Raw genomic sequence first — 13,307 nt, 5'->3', positions numbered from 1 at the left:
AAAGTTCTGAAATCAGCTCTCTTCCAAAATACAGCTGACACTTTAATTTGAATTGATCTCAGGGTGGTTCACAGTTGCATGGGTTTTCACAATTGTTTCGTAAGGACGATGATCTTTCAATTTTAAATTGTGAATATAATCTGCCTTTGTTTTTCCCCCCAGGTGTGTCGATGGGTGCTCAAATACAGAACCAGTAAAAATCCCCTCATCCAGATGACTACACTAAATCTGCTGCCACGGCTCGGTGCCTTCCAGCCGCATACTTTTACTGGTTGGTTGAATTCTTATTTAAATGGAAAAAATATGTAAATAAGTGCAAAAATAAACAATTTGACCATCTGGGTCGTTTGCACTATTTTCTGTCAAAACCTCAGAGAAGGAATGGCTATGATATGTGAATGCCATTGTAATATCATGACCCAAGTTTACTTTGGTTTAGCTGTAGTGGGCAACATGCTATACTGTAATTAGTACGATGACCTCATAGATTCGTATGTTTGCCTCACATTTCTCCGGTGCAGTTTCCCCTTTCTCCCTGTCCTTGCATTATTAGTATTCTCAGGGTATTCTGGCCAAAAACACGCATGTTAAGTCTGCCATTGCACCTTAATGTGCTGTGAAAGATCATTTAATCTTCCTTAAAGCGGAAGTGAAAACGAAAAGATATGTTAAGTAATATGTTGTATGTGCCCCCATTGGTCTGAGCACAATATTCAGATTAATATTTGTGGAATAATAATTAATCGGATCAGTCCACACATTTTCCATCGATAGAAATTGGCAACGAAGCGGCCTTAACTTGCATTGGGAACTTCCTAGTTTACCTGTTTTCTAGGTTTGGCAATGTGATATTCGCAATTGATCGCAATGCCATCAATTTCTGTTTGTTTACGTCATTTGAAACTCTAATAAATTGTCCACAGGTATGAGTGTGATTCTGTTTATGCCATTGGCTGGGTATTTGCCATCCCTTGCCCAAATTCAGCTGGGATAATATACAGAGTTGGATAAGCGCTAAAGAAACTTTTTTTAACACTTGGCTGCAAATTTTTTTTCTTTCTTTCTTTCTTTTATTTCTTTCTTTCTTTCTTTCTTTCTTTCTTTCTTTCTTTCTTTCTTTTTCTTTCTTTGCTGATAGACAGCAAGTTGCAACTTAATTTTGCCTCACTGTTTTCTCACTACTTCTTCGTGTTTGAGCCCCCACAAGTTTTGTAATGTAATATTGACATGTGCATTACAGACCAATATCTGTCCGACACGATGGGCTACCTACTGGGCAGTCTAAAAAAGGAGAAGGAGCGAACAGCAGCCTTCCAAGCTCTGGGCTTACTGGTGGTGGCAGTCCGATCTGAAATACAGCCGTATCTTTCCAAGATTCTGGAGATTATAAAGGCTGCTCTACCACCCAAGGACTTCGCTCACAAGTCAGTGCAGGGGGTCTTCAATTAATATTGTTCCTAGCATATGACCTTTTGCCGTTACCAAAGTTGTGCAGTGACCTAGTTTTTGCAGTGCTGAAAAACTCTTGTCACTTGTTTCATATTTGTGGCATATATGTTTTTATTTTCCTGCAAATATTTACTGAAATTTTGACTCTCGTATTGCGCCGTTGTAGTTTAGTGACATATTATGGTATGGTCTGATTTGGCTTACAAAGTAAGAAAATCACTGCGTACCTTCAATGGGAGAACTGACACTGGGAAGTGGAGACTGGATGCACTTTTGGAGCGCATAAAGCCATTTTTGCTGAAACATCCCCGTCACGGCTCGCATGCACCATTTTAAAATGCCGCTCAAGATTTGCATCCCTGCCATTGTTGCGTTGCAGATCAAACAAGCTTTGAATGAGAACACACACACGCACACAAATATATACTATAGGTTAGATGCCCTACTTTTTTTCATACTTTGTGGACTTGACTTATAGGTTTGACAGGCTGTAGTGTACACAAACAAAAAAAAGTAAGAATATTAACATGCACACACACACCCCAAAACCTTTTTTTTTGCCCTCTCTCACCTACACCCACCGTGGTCGAATTGGGAGCATTTCACGATTATCCAGTTGACCATGATCGACTAGTTGGGCACTCCTGCTTTTAGTAATTATTTGATGTCATTGTTGTTTGTATTCGGTCATGTTGCGGGACTTAAAAGAATCAATGATTTCCCTTTCCCATCGGTCTTGTGCAGGAGACAGAAGTCCATCCAGGTGGACGCCACTGTGTTCACATGTATCAGCATGCTTTCCAGAGCTATGGGTCCAAGCATCCAGCCAGACATCAAGGAGCTTTTGGAGCCCATGCTGGCTGTGGGCCTCAGGTATCACACACTGCGATCTGTTATTGTGTATGTATAGCTACATGTGTTCCGGGTGCTTGAAATTGTTGAATTTTGAGATTTTCGTTTGTAAAATAATTTTGAATAAAGTGCTTGAAAACAAACAACAAATGCTCTCAAAGGTATGACGTTTTTTTTTCCCCCACAAAGCGCAGCTTTGGCAACATTGATAAGTCTTTCAGTATATGCATAATTTAGGCAGTCACTTACTTTTTTTATTTTCCAATAGCCAGAGCAAAGACCTTGTGCTTTGTATTGTGTGCCAAGAAAATTCACAAATTAATTTGTTTTCCTTCAGTTCATTAAAATGTCACAGCTGTAGGTTTTATCCAATAACTTGAACTTGTCCTCTATTTGTCCAGTCCTGCACTGACGGCGGTGCTGTATGATCTGAGTCGTCAGATCCCGCAGCTGAAAAAGGACATACAGGACGGGCTTCTGAAGATGCTCTCGCTGGTTTTGATGCACAAGCCGTTACGCCACCCGGGCATGCCCAAAGGCTTGGCTCACCAGCTTGCGTCACCAAGCCTTACCAACATCCCAGAGGCCAGTGATGTTGGCAGCATCACACTCGCGCTGCGCACTCTAGGAAGCTTTGAGTTTGAAGGTGAGAGCCAAGACATTGACACAGTTAAATTGGTTGGTGGAGTCTTGGCTACCTTTTGAGAACTGCAGAGACAAGACAGTACCCGATGTGCATGAAAAGTTTGACGTGGTTCATGAAGGTCAAGTTATTGCAATTGAAAATTAAACATCTTGGCAAACATCACTGTCAAGCCACAGTGTTTATACAGTGATTCCACAGAAAGAAGTCACAGTATTTGCATTTTTCCACATTTTATGTTGCACTCTCGAGTCGAGAGAGAAATGCTTGTGAATATTCCAGGTCATTCATTTCTCAGGGTACTGAAATGCAGTTGCTATTTTTTTTTAAAGCACACCGTTTGGATAAATAGAGCTCACGCTGTGATTTTTCATCAGGACACTCCCTCACTCAGTTTGTGCGACACTGTGCCGACCACTTCTTAAACAGTGAGCACAAAGAGATCCGAATGGAGGCAGCTCGCACCTGCTCCCGTCTCCTCACTCCCTCCATACACCCCATCAGCGGCCACGTTGTGAGCCAGACGGCGGTACAGGTTGTTGCAGATGTGCTGAGTAAACTTCTCGTGGTTGGCATTACAGATCCAGGTAACTTCTGACAGTCTTCCACCGAGGATGACTATGATCGAAACATTCACTCTTAACATTTCTCACCATCCTTCTTCAGATCCAGACATACGGTATTGTGTGCTGGCGTCTCTGGACGAGCGCTTTGATGCCCACCTTGCCCAGGCGGAAAACCTGCAAGCGCTCTTTGTGGCTCTGAATGATGAAGTGTTTGAGATCAGAGAATTGGCCATCTGTACAATCGGACGACTCAGCAGCATGAACCCGGCTTTTGTCATGCCCTTCTTACGAAAGATGCTCATTCAGGTTGGAGATGTTGAGCCAAAAAGGTCGTGTGAATGCTAAGAGATTGGCACGGAATTAAAGAAAAGGGATTCCTCTCATAACCTGAGTATTATAAATATTCTGAAATGACATGAATATCAATAACTTTTTTTACGTTCATCCTCAGTTGCTGTGCTGTGCCTGTTGAACACCTATAGAGGGCAGTAAATACAAATCTATCAAATACTGCAAGGAGGAAATTTGAGTACAGTATCTTAAGTGCACGAAAGTGTAAACCACAGAAGCGGAGTGCAAAAATAGCTCCAGAAAGGAGAGATAACAAATGCTGTAAAAAAATATACAATACTGGTATAATCCATGTCACAAATGTAAATACTGTAATATACAGAGTTGACGCACGGGGACCCATATACATAGGAGAAAATGTTACTCCATAAAAATGTCCTAAAATATACATTTCTCTGAAGAAAATGTTCAATCATCACCAATTTTCATTTTTAACGAATCTTTCACAAGCATATGTTGTTCTACACTGATCTTTAATGTTTAAAAAATTAAGTATGCTTTATTTGCTGATGATTTTCAGATTTTAACAGAGCTGGAGCACAGTGGTGTTGGCAGAAACAAAGAGCAAAGTGCCCGTATGCTCGGTCATCTGGTGTCTAACGCCCCCCGCCTCATACGGCCCTACATGGAGCCCATTCTCAAGGTATAACTCAAATTTGCCATTATGAAGGTACATATGGCTTTAAAATTAACCAGACTTATGGAACAGATAATTCTTGGGAGTACCTCGTTATATCCTCTTTGTCACTAAAAATCCCCTCTGCCTTCTTCAGGCTCTAATCCTTAAACTGAAAGATCCAGACCCCAATCCTGGAGTGGTTATCAGTGTCCTAGCCACCATTGGCGAGTTGGCTCAGGTAAGGCTTGAGGCACTCTTGTCCAAGTCATGTACAAGACTTCAAAGTACGGTAGGCAGCAGAAGGAGCTAACTGGAGCCAAACCACGCTGAAAAAAAAAAAAAGAGTATGACCTTAAAATTTAAATTGTAACTTGCCAGCTTTATGAAATGATAAGATAAGAGTTGACTATTTGCATGTATTCTAGTATAATTGTGCAAGACAAAAGTTTATCTTTGGAAGTCTGTGCTGTAGAATACACAAACAATACGTTTCAGCTGCTTTATTTTGGGTATTTAATGCAAACACTTGGAACATACTGAAAGATTGATTTGTCCAAAGGAAGGAAGTGTCAAATGAGGAAAATGTATGCAGCGCAGTTAGCAAAAGTAATTCTTCCAAAATAATTTGAGAGCCCACCAAAGGGAAATAAATGTGATGTATCCCCGGTGATCTCTTGTCTAGGTGAGCGGTCTGGAGATGAGGAAGTGGATGGATGAGCTTTTTCCTATTATCATGGACATGCTGCAGGACTCATCCTCATTAGCCAAGCGACAGGTATGAACTTGGTATTGTTATTATGTTCCTCTTATAGTAAGCAAACAATGGTATTTTTTGTGGGGAAAAAAAATTATGTGTGCTGAAGTTAAAACATTGTGCTAGTATTTATAGAATTAAAAACTGATCAATACAAACGCATTTATTAAATCTGCATATTTCATTTTCCACCAGGTGGCGCTGTGGACTTTAGGCCAACAGGTGGCCAGCACCGGTTATGTGGTGGAGCCCTACCGAAAATATCCTTCCCTTCTCGAGGTGCTGCTCAATTTCCTGAAGACAGAGCAGAATCAGGGCATCAGGAGAGAAGTATGCACGAGTGCCTCTGTCCTCTTGTGTTTTCTCATTTCTCATGCTTTCCTTTGTAGCAGCATGACCATCCTTCAGGAGTTCAGTGACACGTAATGAGGCCGAGCAGTTCACATATGCTAAATAAATGAAGACTTGTCTGTTTTGATTTTGACCAATGAGTCATCATCACATGAATACAAACACTCCAAGATACTTCCTTACTTTTCCATAGAGACCTGAAACTTTTGTGCAGTGATGTAATTGGTAATTGTTTATTCCCTACCTGTTATGTAATGAGAGACTAAGGGAAGGCGGGTCATTACATTGACAATACATGTGCTTCGGGGGCGACAATGACTGGTAAATTAATACCCTTTAAAATATTTGTTGAATACAAAACTATATATAGTTATTTTACACAAACATTTGATCTGGTTCTGACTTGTTGAATGCGGCTAGCAGTTATTTCTGTTCATATGATTCTATGTATGTGATGTTGACAAAACGAGACTTTTTTGTGTGGGGAAAGAACAGAAGTTAAAGAATATAATGATGCACGTTTCATGTAAATCTGGGATGAAGTAATGGACTAATAATGATTTAAAGTACCCTACCGAGACAAGTTTTTGAGAAATTGTTTTGGAAAATACAATTAAAAGCCCTTCATTAATATACCTTAATCCCAACAAATTTAGTATGCATGGAAAGAACCCAATTCTTCTGACTTTTTTTTCATTGTTATGACATACATTTTATGGACATTTATGTGCACAACGGCATGTTACATAATTTCCGGTGGAATGATTCATAGCCATCAGAGCTTCTGGTTTGCATTATTCCAAACTACCTGGACACATTTTGGAGTAAAAATAACCTAATTTTTTAAAATTGTCTTAACATGAGTCCAAATAGCTCGGAGCTAGTGTTTTTCATAGTGGAGATGTCATCTAAGGAGCAAATCTTTAAAAACAAAGTAACCCCTTCTTCAAGCAACTCTGTTAAATTTATATATTCAGCATTCAACATTTCAACATTCGATCGATGACGGTAGTCTCTGTATTTTGTGTGTGTGTGTGTGTGTGTGTGTGTGTGTGTATATATATATATATATATATAATGCACGCATGCTATAGTTTGTCATATAGTGAAATTGAATTAGGTGTGTTAATGAAGGATCTTGGGTCATATTAACATTTCCAACTCTGACTTTTATTATTTTGCCCCTACAGTATGCGACGTGTATCAGATGTTTTTTTAGACTTTTTCTATGCAATGTCCTGATTTTTTCATGTTTTGTTTTTAAACTTTCAGCAATTGGATATAAATCGGATATGTGTCTGATGCATCTGCAGAATGAGCGTTCATTTGTACACTTAATAATGTATATATTCCATCAAAAGCCAAATATGCACAGTGCTCGCTCAGGCTGCATCTGCAAAGTTGTTACTTTTGCATTTGTCTTTTAATTTAATTCTACCTGAAACATGAAGCATTAATTGGACGTTTGTGGTGATGGTGGTATTTCATCCACACAGACGATTCATTTGTTATGCGTGGTAATGACGGCATGTCATCTTTCCTCGACGTCTCCGTGAAATGAGGAGACGGTTAAGATTCATCTCATTTTCCAAAAATATTTGTACCTACTCCCTCCTTGATCCTCTGTCATTCTGAAAGAAGCCACACAAAGGACCATTTACTTTTGTAAACACTGTGCTCACTTCTTGACAGTGCCACTCAACGTCACGTTTTGTCTGCATGTGCGTCACATCATGGACTGTTGCATTCACATGACAAGTCGAATTTAGTTTTTTCATTGATTGATGGATGGAAAAAAAAATCCCGATTTGGACATCATGCTCTGTACTGTGACGTGGTCTCAGAGCTAAAAAGAGGTAACGTTTCATCCAGAGCCTTCATTTCCAGTTACAAGTGAATAAATGAGGAAAACATTTGAGGTGCCGGCATGCCTTCATGGCCTTGGCGCGGGTCTGTGCTCTGTGATTGCTCTTGAGGCTTGTCTGTTTTCAGAAAGTATTTAATAATAATAAAAAAGATTTCCACCAGTTAGAAGATGACTTACTGTCATGGCGTGTGTGTCATGTGTCCAACCCCCTAGGCCATTCGCGTTCTCGGTCTGCTGGGAGCTCTGGACCCATACAAGCACAAGGTGAACATTGGCATGATCGATCAGTCACGAGATGCCTCTGCAGTCAGCCTCTCTGAGTCCAAGTCCAGTCAGGATTCAGGTATGCCTTTCAACACTGTGACTAATCTCTGCGTAGGCAGCACGTTTTATTGTGTCCTGAATAAATGATTGGTGAAACACTGCATTTTTTTGTTCTTAGAAAAATACTAGTGATATTAAATTCCCAGTAGATGGAAAGTTTGTTCGGTAGCCCCTCACCCACATCATAGACCATTCCTAAATTTTCTCTGGTCGTTATTTACACATGGGTACAGTGAGCAATTTTTTCTTTGTCTCAATGTGTGTTGGTGTAAAATCTTATGAAGACTAACCATCATAGAAATGTGAAATGGCTGCCAGATTTTAACACACCTGCCAACCGTAGGACATGTTGCCATAATAGATTGTGTTTGGATATACATTTGAAAATATATATTTCAATGACGCATGCAGGATACAGGGCATTGGCAATTGGCCTATGGATGGCCATTATGGTTATAAAAATATAACGTGACAGGGCCGTTAACATCTTGGTGTAATGTGTGTAAAAGTTGTTTAAGAAAGCCTTTCAGCATGTAGAATAAAACGTACATGGATTGGGATAGATTTCATCAGCTCTTTTTGCGTTTTTGGGTTGACCAAATGCCAGTTAAAAGATAGTTTACAGCATCTGGATTTGGGGGGCTTTCTCTGGCAAAATGGTTCTTTAAATATGACTTGAGTTATGGAACGTCTCAAGCCCATGGTCGTCGTTGGCAGATCATGTGTCTTGTTCATTCGACATGCACGTGCGTGTGTCTCGGCAGACTTGGGAAGCGTCGAAAGAGCTTTTGCTTTGTCTTTTTGCTTTATTATGTTTTTACTTCTTCCTACCTCCTTTGAACATGTAAATTGTGACGAATGATGACGAAATGTTTTTTAAAAAAATTCTTTAAGCTTTTTTCCAAATTGACTTCCTTTCAGGGTTGATCCCCCGACCCCCTACATCACCACCAAATTTTTGTCTTTGAAAAGAATTCAATCACTTAACGTGCTCCCCAATTCACAAATGTTGGCAAAATGTGCCGTCACTGTTTAGATTGAGAGACTTTAATTAAGTCTACAAGCACCGCTCAGAAAGTTGACATCCAAATGATGGCTCGATATTGAGAAAAATGGGTCGATGGGATAGATTTTGACACTGAATGCACATGTAACCATGCGCATGGAGAACCACCGCCTGCATCCCAGCTTGTGTCTTGACTTACAATATGGTAATAGTCTTACCAGATTGTTCTCAAACTGAATGCACTCCAGCCAGACCTGAAGGCTCAGGTCGTATGTGTTGGCAGATTTATAAGGGTCATTTTGTGGCGTGTGGGTTTTTAGGGCACCAATTTTGTCTGTCACATTTTTCATTGGTTCTGCCCATCTCTTTCACTGTATTTTTTTTAAATATTATTTTTATGAGATCGGTATTGCTCAAAATTGCAAAAATATTTTCCGTCAGTTCTGTTAATTAATTTAACCCCACTGATTATTTATTTTTCGGTTACATAAACAGGCCATTAGCTGTCTTCTGCTGACAAGTTGTCGATTTGAATAATAAAAGACACAAAGAGCAAAGCTTCTCACTTTAGTCTGCAGGACCTATTGACAGCCTACGTTGTCTACAGCCCTTCAGGGAGATGAGCACTCTTGCAGGAGTGCAATAAGACCCTGAATATCAGACATCTGTCTAGCATCAGACGTCTAGCTCTCCACATTTAAATCGACATACTACCACAATAAGCATCACTTGCAGAAAAGGTACATAAAAAAACTGCTTTGAAGGACACAGGAATGAATTGTCGGCCAACAGCTGTCATTTGAACTTTGAGATTATGGTATGTCAAGGTAATGACACATACAAAGGCAACAATTACCTTAAGTTCTTCAATAACGAGCATTCAAACATTATAGCACCCTCGCTGAAAGTTGCCCTTCAACAGCTGTCCTACATGCCAAAAACAAACGTTTGGAACGTCCTAATTCATCCTTATTTCCGTGAGGGAATTATGTCAAACCACATTGGTCATACAAATTGTACAGTACCATTAGACATTAAATATGTTATTGGAACGAAAGTGCAGTACACTTTATTCACAACAATGACAAATATTTGTCATATTTTATAATAAGATAACCTTTATTTGTCCCACACTGGGGAAATTTGCAGTCTACAGCAGCAAAATTGGGGTGGGGACAGTGTTTCATTGCACAAAATAGTTGCACAGTTCAATAAAAGTACAATATCAAATATCGCATTAGCAATACAGTATATTTGTATAATAAATATACCGGTAATAAATATAATAAATTAGCAATAGAAAAGAAAACTCAGCATAAGGTTTTAAGCTTTGTTATAGCTGCCGCTGTTGTGAAAGCGCTATATATATCAGCATGTATTGTATTGTATAATACTCAAAGCAAACAATTTCACTGCCAGACACTCCTTTACCCTACCATCTGAAAAATAAAATATATCTTCCTGGGATTGAATGTCTGGATACTTTAAATAAAAATATGTCTTAACAGTGTATGCAAAGTGTTGTGTTATATATAAAGTAGATAGTTCAGTCTTACCTCTGCAGTTGATGTACATCTTGTCCGGAAATGTCTGCTAACAGTGTACCCCCATATGATTCGGCATTACCTCATAAAGCTTACAATACAAGAAAAACCATAAGCATGCTTGCTTTGGGAGACACTTTTCCACATGGATCTTTGAAGATGATGAAACACACAGGCTATAGCCATGATCAAGCTGCATGCTGTGATTCACAGTTATGTTCATGTGTTAAACCTCCCCTTGTCCATGATGTTGGAACCAAAGCCTTTTTAGGTTGACGAATGTCTGGACGAAGTAAATTATATTTATTCATTTAGAAGACTAGGTTAAGGTCCCGAACGTCCTATAACATGAGTACTGAGATATTGCGCACAACCACGAGGCATTAAGATAAGATATCCTTTATTCGTCCCACAATGGGGAAATTTACAGCCTCCAGCAGCAAGAATGTATGTAGAAAGAAGAAAGGAGAAAGAGAAAAAAAAAAACAACAAACATCTTTCAATTAAATACAATATGAACACAAATGGATAAAAATTATTATTATTATTATTATAATTAGAGATATTTATCACCATCAAGTACACTCAATGGAAGACTCCTCTACTATGCAGGTTACTATTACACCCTCCTCTGTTAGGAAGAGGCTGCCAGCGTAACCTTGCTCAAGAAGGTCTTGATTCTGTTCTCTCACGGCTGCCCTCTTCACTGAATCAACGCAATACGGATGTTGCTTTACTGGCGGCGCATCTCCGATATCAATGTCATGTTACATAATATTTGTGCGAGATGGAATGCTTCCAAACAAAACAGTATAATCGAGTATCAAGGATTCCAAATCCTTTTGCCGGTCAGAATATGGAGAACTACTAAACACAAGATAAGCCATCTATTTGTTTTTATTTTTCGCACAAATATTTGAATTTGGGGATCTTTTATCAGAAGCTATTAGTAGTAGTATGGTGGTTGACATAGCAGAATTATGGCTGGAGCTGGTGTGGGATCAGTTCCCCATTCAATTTACACTTCACAATGGAAGGCGCAAGCTGCGCAGATTGACTAAGAGCAACAACTGGACAATCCTTGATGTACGTTCTGGTCGCTCATATTTCCATCATGTGCTGTTGATGACTGTAGTTTTCTCTTCAATCCTAGCTGACTACAGCACCAGTGAGATGCTGGTCAATATGGGAAACCTGCCCCTGGATGAGTTTTACCCCGCCGTGGCGATCGTTACTCTGATGCGTATCCTGAGAGATCCATCACTGTCAAACCACCACACCATGGTGGTTCAGGCTGTTACCTTCATTTTCAAGTCTCTGGGCCTCAAGTGCGTCCAATTCCTACCTCAGGTCATGCCCACTTTTCTCAACGTGATTCGCGTCTGTGATGCCAGTATACGAGAGGTAGGTAGCACTACAGATAGGGCTAGAATGCTATCAAGTTTCTTCTCGGTTTAAGTTGAATACCGATATCCCCACAGTAATTCCGGTCTTACCTTCTTCCTTGTGTTTCTCCAGTTCCTTTTTCAGCAGATGGGAATGGTGGTATGCTTTGTCAAGATCCACATCCGCCCCTACATGGATGACATCTTCACCCTCATCAGAGTGAGTAATTATGTTTACTTTCCATCCTTGTAATTACGGTCCCCTCTTTTCCTCATCAGTGAGGATGTTCCAATGATTTAATATGTGACGGCTGAGATGAGCAATAGGCCGAGAAGAAAATAGAAGGTAGGAGAGAAGAGAACCTCGAGTGAAGCTTAGAGCAATGAACTAGCGTCGGTTGCAGATGTTCGGGAAATGTTCTCATTTGGAACATGTCTATTGATTAGTCATCTGGCCCCCTTGCACAGTAAATCCTTTCAGAATAGCCTTGAGCAAAATACATTTTGGGATGCATTCTATTATTTTCAATGCAACAAGCTCGGTCTTCAAGATACAGAGGCTGCTTGGTAATAAAGACCTTGCGAGCTTTTGCCATCAAGAGCTCTGATCTGCAAAAACTATAATCAGAGATGGCTTTGTGTGTCCCTAAAGCTGTTGTAATAGCGCTATATAACTAAAGATGTATTAACATATTTTCGATGTAGATTTCCAAAATGTCAGGTTTTTGAGTCATTTTCATTTTTTGTTTTTAAGTGTTAACTATAAAACCGTGCACAGTATCCATGCTATGTGTTGTAATTTATAGCTGTGATGTTTTAGAAAAAAAACCCTCCACCTGTTGCTGATCCTAATCTTTAATTTATAAATATTACTTGATATTTTACTATATTATTATATTTATCATTATGAAAACCTGATGTGCTAGAGAAAAAAAAACGAGGGCAGATGCGGAATCAATGCAAAAAAATCATCTGTAAGGGTCGACTTGGATCTCTTAAAAAATAATTTTTAAATGTGTACACATGCAACAGAGTAATGGTATATGTTATTAACTCATGGTTTTAGCCATCATTTTTTTTTAATATCGTTTCATTATGATCATTTTATTTTCCTCAAAAGGTTTTGCGAGTCGGATGCTCTGTGTCATGAATGACAGAAATATTTGAAATGGCAAATGACCGTGTCCCTGACCTCCGGTTTTCAAACGGGGATCAGCCAGTCCTTTCATGCAAACAGCTGTAAACCTTTGAGATGGAGGTTGTGTTCTCCATTTGACTCGTTTGTAACTTGATCAGGGCCTCGATAAATGACGTTTTGGCCCCCGCTTCACATAGCAGAGCATAAGCAAATTATTACACAACGTATCACTCAAGCAAGACTCATAGAATCATGTCAAATGATCAATCAAATGTAGCCATTAAATTCTTTCCACTGGAGGCTGAGGCTGAGGGATCATTTCACACACTGAAATACATATGGCATTGGGAGCCGCAGTTAACAGCTCTGAGGTATGATTTCCACTCAAAACATCCAGTTCCTTCTTCCCGTTAAAACCCACACTGACTCACACCATTCACCTTTATCACATGATGCTG

At 39.5% G+C, this 13,307-nt stretch overlaps 1 protein-coding gene across 1 annotated transcript in view; it reads left to right on the top strand.

The window, feature by feature from the left end:
- mtor (mechanistic target of rapamycin kinase) overlaps positions 1-13,307 on the top strand; it is a 73,683-nt gene that overhangs the window by 2,982 nt on the left and 57,394 nt on the right. The window contains exons 8-20 of the mRNA XM_052059667.1: positions 163-271; positions 1,241-1,424; positions 2,194-2,322; positions 2,703-2,947; positions 3,322-3,531; positions 3,611-3,816; positions 4,382-4,504; positions 4,635-4,718; positions 5,163-5,255; positions 5,430-5,564; positions 7,666-7,795; positions 11,480-11,730; positions 11,845-11,931. Coding sequence (XP_051915627.1) covers positions 163-271; positions 1,241-1,424; positions 2,194-2,322; positions 2,703-2,947; positions 3,322-3,531; positions 3,611-3,816; positions 4,382-4,504; positions 4,635-4,718; positions 5,163-5,255; positions 5,430-5,564; positions 7,666-7,795; positions 11,480-11,730; positions 11,845-11,931 — 1,986 coding nt within the window. The remainder of the gene's footprint in view (positions 1-162; positions 272-1,240; positions 1,425-2,193; positions 2,323-2,702; positions 2,948-3,321; positions 3,532-3,610; positions 3,817-4,381; positions 4,505-4,634; positions 4,719-5,162; positions 5,256-5,429; positions 5,565-7,665; positions 7,796-11,479; positions 11,731-11,844; positions 11,932-13,307) is intronic.

The sequence above is a fragment of the Hippocampus zosterae genome, chromosome 2, assembly GCF_025434085.1.
Source record: "Hippocampus zosterae strain Florida chromosome 2, ASM2543408v3, whole genome shotgun sequence".
In the NCBI taxonomy this organism is placed as follows: Eukaryota; Metazoa; Chordata; class Actinopteri; order Syngnathiformes; family Syngnathidae; genus Hippocampus; species Hippocampus zosterae.
This window is presented reverse-complemented; position numbering and strand designations above follow the sequence as displayed.